The following is a 19,677-nucleotide window of genomic DNA, read 5'->3' as shown; positions in this document are numbered from 1 at the left end:
GATGCATCATTATTCGCGGGTCAGTAGAAAAGTGCCTTCAACTCGGGCTTTCTGGCATGATTAAAAAACTATAAATGCGTCATTTAAGAAATTGCCGCTGTCAACGGGAAGCACGATGCGTGCATAAAACCCATTATGTGGAGGAGCTAATGAAAGGCCTTTACCCAAAAAAATAATTTTAGTAATTTAATAAATAAATTGTGGAATTTATTGAATGCAGCTTGGCACTGAAGGGAGGCAGTTTTTTCTCTCCAAATACAGTAATGTATTATGTCCTTTTTTCCTCTAATGTATTGCTCCATCAGAACTGATTTCTGGCTCCGATTTAATGAAGTACCATTTGGAAATGAGATCTTGTTCTCGCCTTCCCTTTCTGATTGCATGTGGAAATGATAAATAAATGGCGTAAAACCTACCGTCTCAGATTTCAACAGTATCACTTTTCAGTAGGACTAATAATTGATACACAGAAAATAGATACACGGGTGATAAAAAGTCGACTAATGTAGAAAGTGTAAAATACTGGTTTTTCAGCATTTCCTCAAAAATGGAAAAATCTCATCCATTTTATCAAGGAGGTTTTATGATGATAAACGGCTAGAAGAGACCTCTGTATTTGTTCTCTGTTCCTCCTCCTCCTCCTCCTCTTCAGACACTTTGCAAAAATCTCCTGGGGTCAAATTAATTTCCAGGCCTCAGCTTATTGAACCGTGCTGCCGCCGCGTGTTAAATTCTGCCCTGGGTCCTCCTCACACCTTGGCCCTAAAAGCTCTACCTGTTTTCAGCATCGCAAATAGCCTCCTCTTTCATTTTCTGACAGCTTACGGTTTACCTTGTAGATTTGTCATTGTGCGTCATTTCATGCAAGCACTGGGTTGCTATTTTCCTTTGAATTAAATTGATCTCACCATTGTCTTCCTTTCTTGCTGTAACTCCCCACAATGTCACACTTTCTGCAACTGTGTTCAAATCGCTCATTCCTAGGCATGGGAGGGACACTATATTGTGTATTAATTCTAATTACTGGCTTGTATTGGCTGACCAAAGAGATGAGCTAACCCTATGAATCAACAGATATGCATATGGGAGTCTTGATTTTTGTCTCAGCTAGTCTTCCCAATCATATCAAAGACATTTTCAGTGGAGGCTTGGTCCGTGCTTTTAACTAAGCAGCAGGCTTACCACAATTTTGTCAGTGTACCGTGTAGACGTCGATTGTGCTCCAGTGGTGTGTTCTGTGTAGAAACACACCTTCAGTATGTCTACCTGTATGTTTACGGTGATATCTTCTATGCTGGTTTGAAATGATCTGCTGCCAGATAAATTAGCCTAACACTTAAAGAACGTCATGTATCAAGCCCGTTTGGAGCGATTAAACACACAGAGGCTGAATTATAATGGATCCTGTGTTCCTGATGGCATATCATTTAAACGTCTCCTCACATCTTAAAAACCCACAAGCAACTATAATGTACTCAAGGAAAGTAGTCTGCCAAAGAAAAGCCGGAGGACCTTACCACCAGCAATTATTTAGAGCAACTTATCGGTCCACAGTGCATTGTTTGTATGCATTTATGTCAGGGCATCTTTTCACTATCAAGGCAAACAATTTGAACCTGAGATGAACGTTAACATTTAACGTCAGCATTTTGCATGCATTTAAATGCCAATATGCACTTATTTTCAGTTATGCAGACATATCCTAAGCTAGAATTTGACCGTAAGTGATTATGACGATTAATGTACAGTGTAACTTTAATTGTATTTTTTTCCCTTTTCTCTCCTGCAGGGCCACGTAGGTACAACCGCAACCAAAAAAATTGACGTCTACCTCTCGATGCAGTCTGCACAGGAGAAGCTGCATCCCATGATGGTGGTGACCATCGCCAACGCTCGGGTCCACGACCTCATCGGCCTCATCTGCTGGCAGTACACCAGCGAGGGCCGTGAACCCAAACTTAAGTGAGTGCCCATGACACTATGGCTATGTCCCAAATATTTATCCTTCCTTCCAAAGTGTGCACTTGTTCACTCTCCTTCTCTGATTTGAAAGTAAATTACTGGCATAATAAATAGGGTAGAAACTCCCTCTATCCCAGGGGTTTCCAACAGGTAGATCTCCTCTAGTCCAGGGGTTTCCAACAGGTAGATCTCCTCTAGTCCAGGGGTTTCCAACAGGTAGATCTCCTCTAGTCCAGGGGTTTCCAACAGGTAGATATCCTCTAGCCCAGGGGTTTCCAACAGGTAGATCTCCTCTAGTCCAGGGGTTTCCAACAGGTAGATATCCTCTAGTCCAGGGGTTTCCAACAGGTAGATCTCCTCTATCCCAGGGGTTTCCAACAGGTAGATGTCCTCTAGTCCAGGGGTTTCCAACAGGTAGATCTCCTCTAGTCCAGGGGTTTCCAACAGGTAGATATCCTCTAGTCCAGGGGTTTCCAACAGGTAGATGTCCTCTAGTCCAGGGGTTTCCAACAGGTAGATGTCCTCTAGTCCAGGGGTTTCCAACAGGTAGATGTCCTCTAGTCCAGGGGTTTCCAACAGGTAGATCTCCTCAAGCCCAGGGGTTTCCAACAGGTAGATCTCCTCAAGCCCAGGGGTTTCCAACAGGTAGATATCCTCTAGTCCAGGGGTCTCCAACAGGTAGATATCCTCTAGTCCAGGGGTTTCCAACAGGTAGATATCCTCTAGTCCAGGGGTTTCAAACAGGTAGATATCCTCTAGTCCAGGGGTTTCAAACAGGTAGATCTCCTCTAGCCCAGGGGTTTCCAACAGGTAGATCTCCTCTAGTCCAGTGGTTTCCAACAGGTAGATCTCCTCTAGTCCAGGGGTTTCCAACAGGTAGATGTCCTCTAGTCCAGGGGTTTCCAACAGGTAGATCTCCTCTAGTCCAGGGGTCTCAAACAGGTAGATCTCCTCTAGTCCAGGGGTTTCCAACAGGTAGATCTCCTCTAGTCCAGGGGTCTACCTGTAGCTCTCAGCCCACCTATGAGTAGCTCACCAAGAAATTCTGAAAGTACATGCATTTTTTTCATGTGTTCCATCGCAAACTGTCATAAACATATAGCTCGCGGCTACTATCCAATCAGAAGCCACATTGACATTATCCTACCCCTGTTTAGCCACGATTGTCTTAAAAAGCCAAACGTAACAAAATATCTGCCAATACATTTACAACAATATCGCCCGTTTGTCTATTTGGTGCGCACATTTGTCTATCACTCCGTATGTAGCCACTTAGCGATGCTAATGATAACCGTCTTGTGGGTAGACAGAAAGACTTTCCCCAAAAACCTTCTCAATTAATTATTAACTGCAAAGTAGGCTTTACCTGACAGAAAGATATCGTGAATATTTGTATCAATTAGGTGGCCATTGTTTTGTTGCCGCAGCAGTAGTCCTAACAGAAACATCACTAGACCGACACTTTCCTCTTTCTGAATGTGCAACAAACAAAAAAATCTTACCTCAAAATTGGTCTTCTGATGTGATTTAGGCATTGACATGGACTCAGAACATCCATGTTTGTTCTTTCTCTATGAATAATTGTAATATTGGGAGTAAACAAACTAAACCAAAATCCAAAACCTGGAAAAAAAATTAATACGGAGAAAACAGAATTCCCGAAAATACAAAATATAATTTTATGGGGACCCTTAGAGTTGTTTATTAACCATTTATGTGACAAGGTATATTGACAGAAAACAAATATCTTGCACACGAAGGACACGGGAAAGAGTTGCAGGGTAGAGAAGAGAAGAATATGCCTGCAGCTCGCAACAAGTTTCATGTTTTAAAAGTAGCTCTCATGCCTGAAAAGGTTGGTGATCCCCTGCTTTAGTCTTTGCTTCCAGCAATCCAATGTTTTTAGGCTTGTGGGAGGTAATGACCACACAAACATAAATACACCAACATAATTTACGACAATGCAAACACAAAAATGACAATATAATAACAATACGAACTTGTTTCACTAGTGGATGTATTTGAGCCAGGGTTGGGGTCAATTCCATTTAATGCCAAAACATTTCAGTTTACTTGCTGAATTCACCTGAATTGAAATGGAATTGACCCCAAGCCTGATTTGAACAGAAAATACTTTCTTTGGTTAATCATCTGTCTTTGATATCTGGGCTAATGTGTTGCCCTATTGATCACCAGCGTCAGTCTCAACCGTCATAGCACTAAGATTTCTACCCTTGTTTATTTGACGCCACCTTCTTGAATAGTCTCCACGGTTCACACAATCAACAGTGGAACAATGCAAGTCCTGGGTCCCGTGGCAACAGCATCAGGATTTAGTAGGTAGCCAGTCTGAAAGTGGATACTGTTTTGGAGGAGGGGAAACAGAGAAAGAATGCAAAAGAGGAGAGGGAGAGGGGGGTGGGGGTAACAAAACAACATCAAAACACCCAGCTGGGAGGTTGAGGTGAGACATGAGTAGCATAGCAATGAACCCTTGGTCCCCTGGAGGGCCCTGTCACACACAGAGAAGAGGAAGAGAGGAGCAGAGATGAGAAGGAGAGAAGAGGTACAGATAGAGGATGATAAGGGGGGTACACTCACTCCTCCCCTCTGTAGAAATGACATGACCTTTGACCCCCCCCCCCCACACCTAAAGCAGTCCATGTCCCTAGGGAAGAGCCCCGGGCCACTGTGTTAACGGATCTGATGAAGGCTGGAGACAGTGGAGAGCACAAGGGGTGGAGATGCAGTACCTAGATGAACACAGAGTGCTGAGGGGTTACGAAGCGTTATACGCTAGCTACTGAACACAGTGTGCTGAGGGGTTACAAAGCGTTATACGCTAGCTACTGAACACAGTGTGCTGAGGGGTTACAAAGCGTTATACGCTAGCTACTGAACACAGTGTGCTGAGGGGTTACAAAGCGTTATACGCTAGCTACTGAACACAGTGTGCTGAGGGGTTACAAAGCGTTATACGCTAGCTACTGAACACAGTGTGCTGAGGGGTTACAAAGCGTTATACGCTAGCTACTGAACACAGAGTGCTGAGGGGTTACAAAGCGTTATACGCTAGCTACTGAACACAGTGTGCTGAGGGGTTACAAAGCGTTATACGCTAGCTACTGAACACAGTGTGCTGAGGGGTTACAAAGCGTTATACGCTAGCTACTGAACACAGTGTGCTGAGGGGTTACAAAGCGTTATACGCTAGCTACTGAACACAGTGTGCTGAGGGGTTACAAAGCGTTATACGCTAGCTACTGAACACAGAGTGCTGAGGGGTTACGAAGCGTTATACGCTAGCTACTGAACACAGTGTGCTGAGGGGTTACAAAGCGTTATACACTAGCTACTGAACAGAGTGTGCTGAGGGGTTACAAAGCGTTATACGCTAGCTACTGAACACAGTGTGCTGAGGGGTTACAAAGCGTTATACGCTAGCTACTGAACACAGTGTGCTGAGGGGTTACAAAGCGTTATACGCTAGCTACTGAACACAGTGTGCTGAGGGGTTACAAAGCGTTATACGCTAGCTACTGAACACAGTGTGCTGAGGGGTTACAAAGCGTTATACGCTAGCTACTGAACACAGTGTGCTGAGGGGTTACAGGGTGTTATACACTAGCTACTGAACAATGTGCTGATGGGTTACAAAGCGTTATACGCTAGCTACTGAACACAGTGTGCTGAGGGGTTACAAAGCGTTATACGCTAGCTACTGAACACAGTGTGCTGAGGGGTTACAAAGCGTTATACGCTAGCTACTGAACACAGTGTGCTGAGGGGTTACAAGGTGTTATACGCTAGCTACTGAACACAGAGTGCTGATAGGTTACAAAGCGTTATACGCTAGCTACTGAACACTGTGTGCTGAGGGGTTACAAGGTGTTATACGCTAGCTACTGAACACAGAGTGCTAATAGGTTACAAAGCGTTATACGTTAGCTACTGAACACAGTGTGCTGAGGGGTTACAAGGTGTTATACGCTAGCTACTGAACACAGAGTGCTAATAGGTTACAAAGCGTTATACGCTAGCTACTGAACAGAGTGCTGGGGGTTTACAAGGTGTTATACGCTAGCTACGCCTGTGTTCAAAGGTGCTCTTTGGAGGGATTCTTAATGAAATCTTCATATTAGAAATAAATACCAAGGCGCTCTTTATATTGGGTGCAACTTAAAAAGTCCTACATTAACTTGGCATGTTTACAAGGATAATGAAATTCACATACTGACCATTCCAATGCAAAGTCTATGATATTTAAAGGAAGGTGGGACAAATTGCAGATTAAAGAAAGACTGAAGGGATGAGGTAGAGTGATAGTTGTTTTACAAAACTGATAAATGATCAAATCAAATTTGCCACATACGCCGAATACAACAGGTGTAGACCCTACAGTGAAATGCTTACTTACAAGCCCTTAACCAACAATGCAGTGTTAAGTAAAAAATAGATAAGTAAAAAATAATTAAATTAAATAACAGTAGGGAGGCTATATACAGCGGGTACCGGTACAGAGTCAATGTGCAGGGGCACATGTTAGTCAGGGTAATTGAGGTAATATGTACATGTGGGTAGAGTTAAAGTGACTATGCATAGATAATAAACAGAGGAGCAGCAGCGGGTAGCCATGATTAGCTGTTCAGGAGTCTTATGGCTTGGGGGTAGAAGCTGTTAAGAAGCCTTTTGGACCAAGACTTGGCGCTCCGGTACTGCTTGCACTAGCGTGCCTGGAGTCTTTGACAATTTTTAAGGCCTTCCTCTGACACCGCCTGGTATAGAGGTATTGGATGGCAGGAAGCTTGGCCCCAGTGATGTAGTGCCTTGCGGTCGGAGGCCGAGCAGTTGCCATACCAGGCGGTGATGCAACCAGTCAGGATGCTCTCGATGGTGCAGCTATAGAATGTTTTGAGGATCTGAAGACCCATGCCAAATCTTTTCAGTCTCCTGAGGGGGAATAGGCTTTGTCGTGCCCTCTTCACGACTGTCTTGGTGTGTTTGTACCATGATAGTTTGTTGGTGATGTGGACACCAAGGAACTTGAAGCTCTCAACCTGTTCCACTACAGCCCTGTCGATGAGAATGGGGGCGTGCTCAGTCCACAATCATCTCCTTTGTCTTGATCACGTTGAGGGAGAGGTTGTTATCCTGGCACCACACGGCCAGGTCTTTGACCTCCTCCCTATAGGCTGTCTCATCGTTGTCGGTGATCAGGCCTACCACTGTTGTGTCGTCGGCAAACTTAATGATGGTGTTGGAGTCGTGCCTGGCCATGCAACCATGGGTGAACAGGGAGTACAGGAGGGGACTGAGCACGCACCCCTGAGGGGCCCCCGTGTTGAGGATCAGCGTGGCAGATGTGTTGTTACCTACCCCTTACCACTTGGGGTCGGCCCGTCAGGAAGTCCAGGATCCAGTTGCAGAGGGAGGTGTTTAGTTCCAGGGTCCTTAGCTTAGTGATGAGCTTTTAGGGCACTATGGTGTTGATGAAGTTAGCAGTTTGTTAAGCTTGTGTGAATTAATATGCTACGTTCATGAAGAGCGCTATAGTGGAAGAAGTGTTTCTCCTAAATGTACTACTGTAGGTGGGGCACAAAGGCCCTTGAGACTAGATGGTCGCAAATAGAATAAGCAGTCTGTTTCAAAATGTGTATTTCTGTATTTACCTTCTAATCTCTACAACTTGTAACTTGTGGCTCGAGGAAGGCTTCTCTTTGTCCTCGCCTTTCGGGAAACGGAGAGTGTCTGCACAGCAAGGGAACCATACGACACAATGTGTTGTGAGAGTGACTGAAAGTGAAGGAGGTGGGAGAAGATGGAAGAGAGAGAGTGAGAGTTGTAGGGATAGTTGTGGTACAGTCGGTGTAGGGTGGGGAAATGGACCTGTCGGATGGATTGCGATTTCCCCTGTCTCCCCACATCTCTCTTTCCACCCTCTCTCTCTCTCCGGCCCACCCTCTCTCCCCACCCTCTCTCTCTCTCTCTCCACCTGCGCCCTCTCTCTCTCTCCTCTCCACCCTCTCTCTCTCCCTCCCTCCCTCCCTCTCTCCACCTGCGCCCACTCTCTCTCTCACTCTCTCTCTCTCTCTCTCTCTCGCTCTCTCTCTCTAAGGGCACAGCACAGGTACTGACAGACTGGCTGACAGGATGTCTTTACTGTTAGATCCAACACCACTAGACTGGCTGACAGGATGTCTTTACTGTTAGATCCAACACCACTAGACTGGCTGACAGGATGTCTTTACTGTTAGATCCAACACCACCAGACTGGCTGACAGGATGTCTTTACTGTTAGATCCAACACCTCCAGACTGGCTGACAGGATGTCTTTACTGTTAGATCCAACACCACTAGACTGGCTGACAGGATGTCTTTACTGTTAGATCCAACACCACCAGACTGGCTGACAGGATGTCTTTACTGTTAGATCCAACACCACTAGACTGGCTGACAGGATGTCTTTACTGTTAGATCCAACACCACTAGACTGGCTGACAGGATGTCTTTACTGTTAGATCCAACACCTCCAGACTGGCTGACAGGATGTCTTTACTGTTAGATCCAACACCACTAGACTGGCTGACAGGATGTCTTTACTGTTAGATCCAACACCACTAGACTGGCTGACAGGATGTCTTTACTGTTAGATCCAACACCACTAGACTGGCTGACAGGATGTCTTTACTGTTAGATCCAACACCACTAGACTGGCTGACAGGATGTCTTTACTGTTAGATCCAACACCTCCAGACTGGCTGACAGGATGAGCATCTGCTAACTGACTAAAATGTCAAATGTAAATGTTTTACATATAGATCTCATGTTACTCTATTGAATTATTGTTTTTAAACATTGAACAGCGCCGGAGAAGATGGCTGCCGTTTTACAGCCCTCTAACCAACCCTCTAACCAATTGTACTATTATGTGTGTTTTTCCGCGTTATTTGTAATTTATTTTGTACATAATGTTTCTGCCATCGTCTCTTATAACCAAAAAGAGCTTCTGGATATCAGGACAGCGATTACTCACCTCGCATTGGACGAAGATGTTTTCTTCAACGAGGCGGCCGCGAAGGATATCATACAGACACCCGACAAGGCCCAAATCCCCGTCATTCGCGTGAGGAAGAGACGGAGATATCGCGGACGCAGATCCGGGTGCCTTGTAAGGATCCGACGGCGAGCGAGTAAACTGCCTCTTCCATCAATCCTATTAGCCAACGTTCAAGCTTTTGAGAATAAAATGGACGATTTAAGATTACGGTTATCCTACCAACGGGACATTAAAAACTGTAATATCTTATGTTTCACGGAGTCGTGGCTGAACGACAACAATGATAACATTCAGCTAGCAGGCTATACGCTACATCGGCAGGATAGAACGGCTGACTCCGGTAAGACAAGGGGTGGCGGTCTGTGTATATTTGTAAACAACAGCTGGTGCACAAAATCAAATACTAAGGAAGTCTCGAGGTTTTGCTCGCCTGAGGTAGAGTATCTTATGATAAGCTGTAGACCACACTATTTACCAAGAGAGTTTTCATCTATATTTTTCATAGCTGTCTATTTACCACCACAAACCAATGCTGGCATTAAGATTGCACTGAATGAGTTGTACAAGGCCATTAATCAACAGGAAAACGCTCATCCAGATGCAGCGCTCCTAGTGGCCGGGGACTTTAATGCAGGGAAACTTAAATCCGTTCTACCTAATTTCTACCAGCATGTTAAATGTGCAACCAGAGGGAAAAAAACTCTAGACCACCTTTACTCCACACACAGAGACGCATACAAAGCTCTCCCTCGCCCTCCATTTGGCAAATCTGACCATAACTCTATCCTCCTGATTCCTGCTTATAAGCAAAAACTGAAGCAGGAAGCACCAGTGATTCGGTTAATAAAAAAGTGGTCAGATGACGCAGATGCTAAGCTACAGGACTGTTTTGCTAGCACAGACTGGAACATGTTCCGGGATTCTTCAGACAGCATTGAGGAGTACACCACATCAGTCACTGGCTTCATCAATAAGTGCATCGATGATGTCGTCCCCACAGTGACCGTACGTACATACCCCAACCAGAAGCCATGGATTACAGGAAACATCCGCACTGAGCTAAAGGGTAGAGCTGCCGCTTTCAAGGAACGGGACTCTAACCCGGACGCTTATAAGAAATCCCGCTATGACCTCCGACGAACCATCAAACAGGCAAAGAGTCAATACAGGTCTAAGATTGAATCATACTACACTGGCTCTGACGCTCGTCGGATGTGGCAGGGCTTGAAAACTATTACAGACTACAAAGGGAAGCACAGCCGCAAGCTGCCCAGTGACACAAGCCTACCAGACGAGCTAAACCACTTCTATGCTCGCTTCGAGGCAAGCAACACTGAAGCATGCATGAGAGCACCAGCTGTTCCGGATGACTATGTGATCACGCTCTCCGGAGCCGATGTGAGTAAGACTTTTAAGCAGGTCAACATTCACAAGGCCGCAGGGCCAGACGGATTACCAGGACGTGTACTCCGAGCATGTGCTGACCAACTGGCAAGTGTCTTCACTGACATTTTCAACATGTCCCTGACTGAGTCTGTAATACCAACATGTTTCAAGCAGACCACCATAGTCCCCGTGCCCAAGAACTCTAAGATAACCTGCCTAAATGACTACCGACCCGTAGCACTGACGTCTGTAGCCATGAAGTGCTTTGAAAGACTGGTCATGGCTCACATCAACAGCATAATCCCAGAAACCCTAGACCCACTCCAATTTGCACACCGCCCCAACAGATCCACAGATGATGCAATCTCTATCGCACTCCACACTGCCCTTTCCCACCTGGACAAGAGGAACACCTACGTGAGAATGCTATTCATTGACTACAGCTCAGCATTCAACACCATAGTGCCCTCTAGGCTCATCACTAAGCTAAGGATCCTGGGACTAAACACCTCCCTCTGCAACTGGATCCTGGACTTCCTGACGGGCCGCCCCCAGGTGGTAAGGGTAGGTAACAACACATCTGCCACACTGATCCTCAACACGGGGGCCCCTCAGGGGTGCGTGCTCAGTCCCCTCCTGTACTCTCTGTTCACCCATGACTGCATGGCCAGGCACGACTCCAACACCATCATTAAGTTTGCCGACGACACAACAGTGGTAGGCCTGATCATCGACAACGATGAGACAGCCTATAGGGAGGAGGTCAGAGATCTTGCCGTGTGGTGCCAGGACAACAACCTCTCCCTCAACGTGACCAAGACAAAGGAGATGATTGTGGACTACAGGAAAAAAAAGAGGACTGAGCACGCCCCCATTCTCATCGACGGGGCTGTAGTGGAACAGGTTGAGAGCTTCAAGTTCCTTGGTGTCCACATCACCAACGAACTATCATGGTCCAAACACACCAAGACAGTCGTGAAGAGGGCACGACAAAGCCTATTCCCCCTCAGGAGACTAAAAAGATTTGGCATGGGTCCTCAGATCCTCAAAAAATTCTACAGCTGCACCATCGATAGCATCCTGACTGGTTGCATCACCGCCTGGTATGGCAACTGCTTGGCCTCTGACCGCAAGGCACTACAGAGGGTAGTGCGTACGGCCCAGTACATCACTGGGGCAAAGCTTCCTGCCATCCAGGACCTCTATACCAGGCGGTGTCAGAGGAAGGCCCTCAAAATTGTCAAAGACTCCAGCCACCCTAGTCATAGACTGTTCTCTCTGCTACCGCACGGCAAGCGGTACCGGAGTGCCAAGTCTAGGTCCAAAAGACTTCTCAACAGCTTCTACCCCCAAGCCATAAGACTCCTGAACAGCTAATCATGGCTACCCGGACTATTTGCACTGCCCCCCCACCCCATCCTTTTTACGCTGCTGCTACTCTGTTAAGTATTTATGCATAGTCACTTTAACTCTACCCACATGTACATATTACCTCAACTACCTCAACTAGCCGGTGCCCCCGCACATGGACTCTGCAACGGTACCCCCCTGTATATATAGCATCCCTACTGTCACTTTATTTTACTTCTGCTCTTTTTTTCTCAACACTTTTTTTGTTGTTGTTTTATTCTTACTTTTTTTGTTTAAAATAAATGCACTGTTGGTTAAGGGCTGTAAGTAAGCATTTCACTGTAATGTCTGCACCTGTTGTATTCGGCGCATGTGACCAATAAAATTTGATTTGATTTGATTTGATTTTAATATTGATGTCATAAATGTATCATTTGGACAGTTCTTTATTAAACATGTAGTTATTTGTTACATCTACAGGTTCTAACTGGGGGTAAACTACTGGGGGTAAAACCTAACAGTACTACTTATTTCTCTGAGAGTGAGGCGGATATATAGCATTTAGCCTAAAATTATTTGTCTCTGAAATGAAACCATCAAGTGATAGATTTTAAACAAATACATGTCTGTCATTGAACAACCCCATGCCATGATTAGATAGGGAAAAAACACACCAATCTCTTTCATAATTTCCTTAAACAATAAAAGCTAATTGATCAACATTTCTCAAAATGGATATATAGTGTTTTGGAATGAAACTATCTAAATGTTGTCTATCACTAGCAGCACCATATCACCAGGTAACATTGTGAGTATGTTGTCTATCACTAGCAGCACCATATCACCAGGTAACATTCTGAGTATGTTGTCTATCACTAGCAGCACCATATCACCAGGTAACATTCTGAGTATGTTGTCTATCACTAGCAGCACCATATCACCAGGTAACATTCTGAGTATGTTGTCTATCACTAGCAGCACCATATCACCAGGTAACATTCTGACTATGTTGTCTATCACTAGCAGCACCATATCACCAGGTAACATTCTGAGTATGTTGTCTATCACTAGCAGCATCATATCACCAGGTAACATTCTGACTATGTTGTCTATCACTAGCAGCACCATATCACCAGGTAACATTCTGATTATGTTGTCTATCACTAGCAGCACCATATCACCAGGTAACATTCTGACTATGTTGTCTATCACTAGCAGCACCATATCACCAGGTAACATTCTGAGTATGTTGTCTATCACTAGCAGCACCATATCACCAGGTAACATTCTGACTATGTTGTCTATCACTAGCAGCACCATATCACCAGGTAACATTCTGAGTATGTTGTCTATCACTAGCAGCACCATATCACCAGGTAACATTCTGAGTATGTTGTCTATCACTAGGAGCACCATATCACCAGGTAACATTCTGACTATGTTGTCTATCACTAGCAGCACCATATCACCTGGTAACATTCTGAGTATGTTGTCTATCACTAGCAGCACCATATCACCAGGTAACATTCTGAGTATGTTGTCTATCACTAGCAGCACCATATCACCAGGTAAAATTCTGAGTATGTTGTCTATCACTAGAAGCACAATATCACCAGGTAACATTCTGAGTATGTTGTCTATCACTAGCAGCACCATATCACCAGGTAACATTCTGAGTATGTTGTCTATCACTAGCAGCACCATATCACCAGGTAACATTCTGAGTATGTTGTCTATCACTAGGAGCACCATATCACCAGGTAACATTCTGAGTATGTTGTCTATCACTAGCAGCACCATATCACCAGGTAACATTCTGAGTATGTTGTCTATCACTAGGAGCACCATATCACCAGGTAACATTCTGAGTATGTTGTCTATCACTAGCAGCACCATATCACCAGGTAACATTCTGAGTATGTTGTCTATCACTAGCAGCACCATATCACCAGGTAACATTCTGAGTATGTTGTCTATCACTAGGAGCACCATATCACCAGGTAACATTCTGACTATGTTGTCTATCACTAGCAGCACCATATCACCAGGTAACATTCTGAGTATGTTGTCTATCACTAGCAGCACCATATCACCAGGTAACATTCTGAGTATGTTGTCTATCACTAGCAGCACCATATCAGCAGGTAACATTCTGAGTATGTTGTCTATCACTAGCAGCACCATATCACCAGGTAACATTCTGACTATGTTGTCTATCACTAGCAGCACCATATCACCAGGTAACATTCTGAGTATGTTGTCTATCACTAGCAGCACCATATCACCAGGTAACATTCTGAGTATGTTGTCTATCACTAGAAGCACCATATCACCAGGTAACATTCTGAGTATGTTGTCTATCACTAGCAGCACCATATCACCAGGTAACATTCTGAGTATGTTGTCTATCACTAGCAGCACCATATCACCAGGTAACATTCTGAGTATGTTGTCTATCACTAGGAGCACCATATCACCAGGTAACATTCTGACTATGTTGTCTATCACTAGCAGCACCATATCACCAGGTAACATTCTGAGTATGTTGTCTATCACTAGGAGCACCATATCACCAGGTAACATATCAGTATGTATATCACCAGGTAACATATCAGTATTTATATCACCAGGTAACATATCAATATGTATATCACTAGTAGCACCATATCACCAGGTAACATAGCAGTATGTATAAATGTATTTGGTGAATGAATCTGGTTCTGAAGTGATGGAAAGAAAGGCTTTTGGAGCCCCCCCCCCCCCCCTCCCCCCCAAGTTGTTCCATTCTACACTAGAACAAGCCCCTCTGTGTTGTCTCCATTTTAATTACCCTCTCTTTTAATTGCCCCGACGGCGTAAATCGTGTCGCTGTATGTTTTGTTCAGTGTCTGTCATTGTTACGGTCCAAAGCTGGGGACGGTCGTAGCCCCTCTGTAAGGTTTTCATGGAAACCATGAATGGATGCCAAGAGGATGCTTCAGGGGGTGGGGGTGTGTGGGGGGGGGGCTCTTTAGGGGGTGGGGGCAGAGGAGACTATGGGGTGGGGTTCGGGCGGAGTGGGGGCGGAGAGAGGAGACTCTTTAGGGGTGGGGGCGGAGAGAGGGGACTCTTTAGGGGATAGGGCGGAGAGAGGGGACTCTAGGGGATGGGGGCGGAGAGAGGAGACTTTAGGGGGTGGGGTGGGGGCGGAGAAATTGGACGAGGGGGTGTAGTGGGGGCGGAGAGAGGGGACTCTTGTTTAGGTTGGGTTGATGGGGTGAGGTTATGGACACAAGTGTTGCTGACAGGATTGTGGGGACTGTTTTAATGTGCGCACACACATACACACAAAAGTACATACACAAATGCACTGAACTCCATTTCACTTTAACAGAGGATGGCTCCACGGTCACTTTGCTAGCAGATCTATTCTTTATTCACTGATGTAACCAATATTAAATATTGACACTTTCTTTCCTTCCTACCCCCCTCTCATATCCTGCTTTTCTCTCTCTCTCTCTCTCTCTCTCTCTCTCTCTCTCTCTCTCTCTCTCTCTCTCTCTCTCTCATATCCCTTTCCCTCTCTCTCATATCCCTTTCCCTCTCTCCTATTCTCTGTTTCTCTCTCTCCGGTCCTCCCTCTCTCTCTATCTTTCTCTCTCTCTCTCTCTCATATTCTCTCTTTCTCTCTCCTCCCTATCATTTTCTCTATCTCTCTTTCCTATCCTCCCTCTTTCTCTCCCAACCCCCTGCCTCTCTCTCTCCTATCCTTCTTCCTCTTTCTCTCATCCCTCTCTCTTTCTCCTCCAGTGAGAACGTGAATTCGTACTGCCTCCACATAGCAGAGGATGACGGGGAGGTTGACACGGACTTCCCCCCGTTGGACTCCAACGAGCCCATCCACAAGTTTGGTTTCAGCACTCTGGCCCTGGTCGAGAAGTACTCGTCCCCCGGCATGGCCGCCAAGCAGTCCCTCTTTGTCCGAATGTAAGTCCTATAAAGCAGCCATAACATAGTCCTTCCTGTGGCTCAGTTGGTAGAGCATGGCATTAGCAACGCTAGGGTTCTGGGTTCATGGCGTGTAGCCTAGCGGTTAAGAGCGTTGGGCCAGTAACTGAAAGGTTGCAGGTTCGAATCCCCAAGCCGGCAAAGTGGAATATCTGCCGTTCTGCCCTTGAGCAAGGCATTTAACCCCCAACAACAACTGCTCCCTGGGTGCTGATGACGTGGATGTTAATTTTTTAAATAAAATATTAAACTGTTCCCTAGATTTGTGACATCCATAGATTCCAACACCAACTTTTTATCTTGAGACTCTGAGTGAAGGTTGTTAAGGGGGAAGGCAACAGTGCAAGGCAATCCTTTCAGGGAGTATTCCCTCTCGAACACCATGCAATTCCCATGGTGCTTTTCTTGGAGCAAAGCATACTGCTGGCCAAGGGCACATTACAAAGGAACATGTGGCCTCCATATTAGCTGTTAAACAAAAAAAACAGAACCATATGAGATTTTAGCCAGGTTTCGTAATACATTTGATCTCTAGATTCCACCTGTCAAACCTTCACTGGTTGATTGTGCACACACAAACATTTGGATGCAGGCATGCACGCACACACACACATATATATATATATATATATACATACACACACACACACAGTTATTATGCCCCGTACCAAAGAGCCACATACATGGTGACGATGAAACGCTGTTACCGGATGGGCATATTTATCCAATATGTATTTTTCTAATAAGACCGTTTGTCAAGCAATTTGTAAGCAGTGTCCAAATGAAAGGCGTCGTCCGTCCGATAACCAATCCATAATGACAATCTGATTTAAAACGAACAATCAGATTCTGATGATGCATTTCCTCCAGTTTATAATTATAGGCCGTTTTCAATTTCAAAGCTTTTCACTTTTTACCTACATTTTATTTTTTCTTCTTAGGCTCCTTATTTTCAGCAGAGGAAACGTGTAAAGGCCTAAGAATTCTGAACGCGTTGCCAAAATGAAAAAGGGAAATCCAATACACAAAAAACAACAACTATCCCCACCCAATGAGAAATGTGTATTTCGTCAGTCGCAAATCCAGGAAAGGAACCAACCACCTCACCATCACTAAGTCCCCTCCTCTCCCACCTCCCTTTTATTTTCCAGAATATTCATCACAGCAATCGCAATGATTCAAATCCAGATGTCAAGCTGTAAGCTTCTGTGTATGTTGTATTGCACTCTAAATTTCTCAACTCTGAATCGGTTTCCTTTTTGGCAGAGGACCTTGTCTGGAAACCAGTCTCCCTTTTTATCTTGTCTGGAAACCAGTCCCCCTTTTTATCCTGTCTGGAAACCAGTCCCCCTTTTTATCCTGTCTGGAAACCAGTCTCCCCTTTCTCTCCCTCCTCCTCAGAAACACTTTGTTTATATATTGAATTGGATAAATTAATTGGCTAGCCAATAAGTATGAAATGGTTTTATCAGGGGTTATCAAGGTAGATTTTGTTTCTGAATTGTCAGGTGATATGCTTTGACATAGATGTTTTGATGCGTTGTTGTATTTTAATATCTGTGTGAGAGTTGGTCTAGGAGATGTTCATCTCTGTGTGAGAGTTGGACTAGGAGATGTTAATCTCTGTATGAGAGTTGGTCTAGGAGATGTTAATCTCTGTGTGAGAGTTGGTCTAGGAGATGTTAATGTCTGTGTGAGAGTTGGTCTAGGAGATGTTAATCTCTGTATGAGAGTTGGTCTAGGAGATGTTAATCTCTGTGTGAGAGTTGGTCTAGGAGATGTTCATCTCTGTGTGAGAGTTGGTCTAGGAGATGTTCATCTCTGTGTGAGAGTTGGTCTAGGAGATGTTCATCTCTGTGTGAGAGTTGGTCTAGGAGATGTTCATCTCTGTGTGAGAGTTGGTCTAGGAGATGTTCATCTCTGTGTGAGAGTTGGTCTATGAGATGTTCATATCTGTGTGAGAGTTGGTCTAGGAGATGTTCATCTCTGTGTGAGAGTTGGTCTAGGAGATGTTAATCTCTTTGTGAGAGTTGGTCTAGGAGATGTTCATCTCTGTGTGAGAGTTGGTCTAGGAGATGTTCATCTCTGTGTGAGAGTTGGTCTAGGAGATGTTCATCTCTGTGTGAGAGTTGGTCTAGGAGATGTTAATCTCTGTGTGAGAGTTGGTCTAGGAGATGTTCATCTCTGTGTGAGAGTTGGTCTAGGAGATGTTCATCTCTGTGTGAGAGTTGGTCTAGGAGATGTTCATCTCTGTGTGAGAGTTGGTCTAGGAGATGTTCATCTATGTGTGAGAGTTGGTCTAGGAGATGTTCATCTCTGTGTGAGAGTTGGTCTAGGAGATGTTCATCTCTGTGTGAGTATTAAGACAGCTGAAGTGGCACATCCTCAGCCCGACATGTGGTCGTCTTTTCCGCTGTCACTTTGTGAACTACATGGAAAATGCTCGCTTGGTTCTTTGAAATCAATTTCAGGGATTTATTAAAGGCTGAGGAAGGAGTGATTTTCTCTGGTTTGTGTAGATTACCATGTGTAAACTTCTATAAACTGTGAATGAATGGATTGAAATGGAGATGAACCAAACCAAGATTAGCTCTAGCCTCGTCATTCTCAACAATACTGATGTCAATGTCCAAGTTAAGATTTTAGAAGTCGTGTTGTGTTAGAACAGTTTGCCCCAGTTAGAGCAGTTTACCCCCAGTAGTTTACCCCCAGTAGTTTACCCCCAGTTAGAAAAGTTTACCCCCAGTAGTTTACCCCCAGTTAGAGCAGTTTACCCCCAGTTAGAGCAGTTTACCCCCAGTAGTTTACCCCCAGTTAGAGCAGTTTACCCCCAGTAGTTTACCCCCAGTTAGAGCAGTTTACCCCTAGTAGTTTACCTCCAGTTAGAGAAGTTTACCCCCAGTTAGAGCAGTTTGCCCCCCAGTTAGAGCAGTTTACCCCCAGTAGTTTACCCCCAGTTAGAGCAGTTTACCCCCAGTTAGAGCAGTTTACCCCCAGTAGTTTACCCCCAGTTAGAGCAGTTTACCCCCAGTAGTTTACCCCCAGTTAGAGCAGTTTACCCCCAGTTAGAGCAGTTTACCCCCAGTAGTTTACCCCCAGTTAGAGCAGTTTACCCCCAGTTAGAGCAGTTTACCTCCAGTTAGAGCAGTTTACCCCCAGTTAGAGCAGTTTACCCCCAGTTAGAGCAGTTTACCCCAGTTAGAGCAGTTTACCCCCAGTTAGAACAGTTTACCCCCAGTTAGAACAGTTTACCCCCAGTTAGAACAGTTTACCCCCAGTTAGAGCAGTTTGCCCCCAGTTAGAGCAGTTTGCCCCAGTTAGAGCAGTTTGCCCCCAGTTAGAGCATGTTGCCCCCAGTAGTTTACCCCCAGTTAGAGCATTTTACCCCCAGTTAGAGCAGTTTACCTCCAGTTACAGCAGTTTACCCCCAGTAGTTTACCCCCAGTTAGAGCAGTTTACCCCCAGTTAGAGCAGTTTACCCCCAGTTAGAGCAGTTTGCCCCCAGTTAGAGAAGTTTACCCCCAGTAGTTTACCCCCAGTTAGAACAGTTTACCCCCAGTTAGAACAGTTTACCCCCAGTTAGAGCAGTTTACCCCCAGTAGTTTACCCCCCAGTTAGAGCAGTTTACCCCCAGTTAGAGCAGTTTACCCCCAGTTAGAGCAGTTTGCCCCCAGTTAGAGCAGTTTACCCCCAGTAGTTTACCCCCAGTTAGAACAGTTTACCCCCAGTTAGAACAGTTTACCCCCAGTTAGAGCAGTTTACCCCCAGTAGTTTACCCCCAGTTAGAGCAGTTTACCCCCAGTTAGAGCAGTTTGCCCCCAGTTAGAGCAGTTTGCCCCCAGTTAGAGCAGTTTACCCCCAGTAGTTTACCTCCAGTTAGAGCAGGTTGCACCCAGTTAGAGCAGTTTACCCCCAGTAGTTTACCCCCAGTTAGA

The 19,677-nt window shown here is 45.1% G+C and overlaps 1 protein-coding gene across 1 annotated transcript in view; it reads left to right on the top strand.

The window, feature by feature from the left end:
- Positions 1-19,677, top strand: part of mapkap1 (MAPK associated protein 1) — a 99,057-nt gene that overhangs the window by 28,355 nt on the left and 51,025 nt on the right. The window contains exons 5-6 of the mRNA XM_084159358.1: positions 1,790-1,962; positions 15,545-15,721. Coding sequence (XP_084015484.1) covers positions 1,790-1,962; positions 15,545-15,721 — 350 coding nt within the window. The remainder of the gene's footprint in view (positions 1-1,789; positions 1,963-15,544; positions 15,722-19,677) is intronic.

This window comes from Coregonus lavaretus (genome assembly GCF_964263955.1).
Source record: "Coregonus lavaretus genome assembly, chromosome: 4".
Lineage (NCBI taxonomy): Eukaryota > Metazoa > Chordata > Actinopteri > Salmoniformes > Salmonidae > Coregonus > Coregonus lavaretus.
This window is presented reverse-complemented; position numbering and strand designations above follow the sequence as displayed.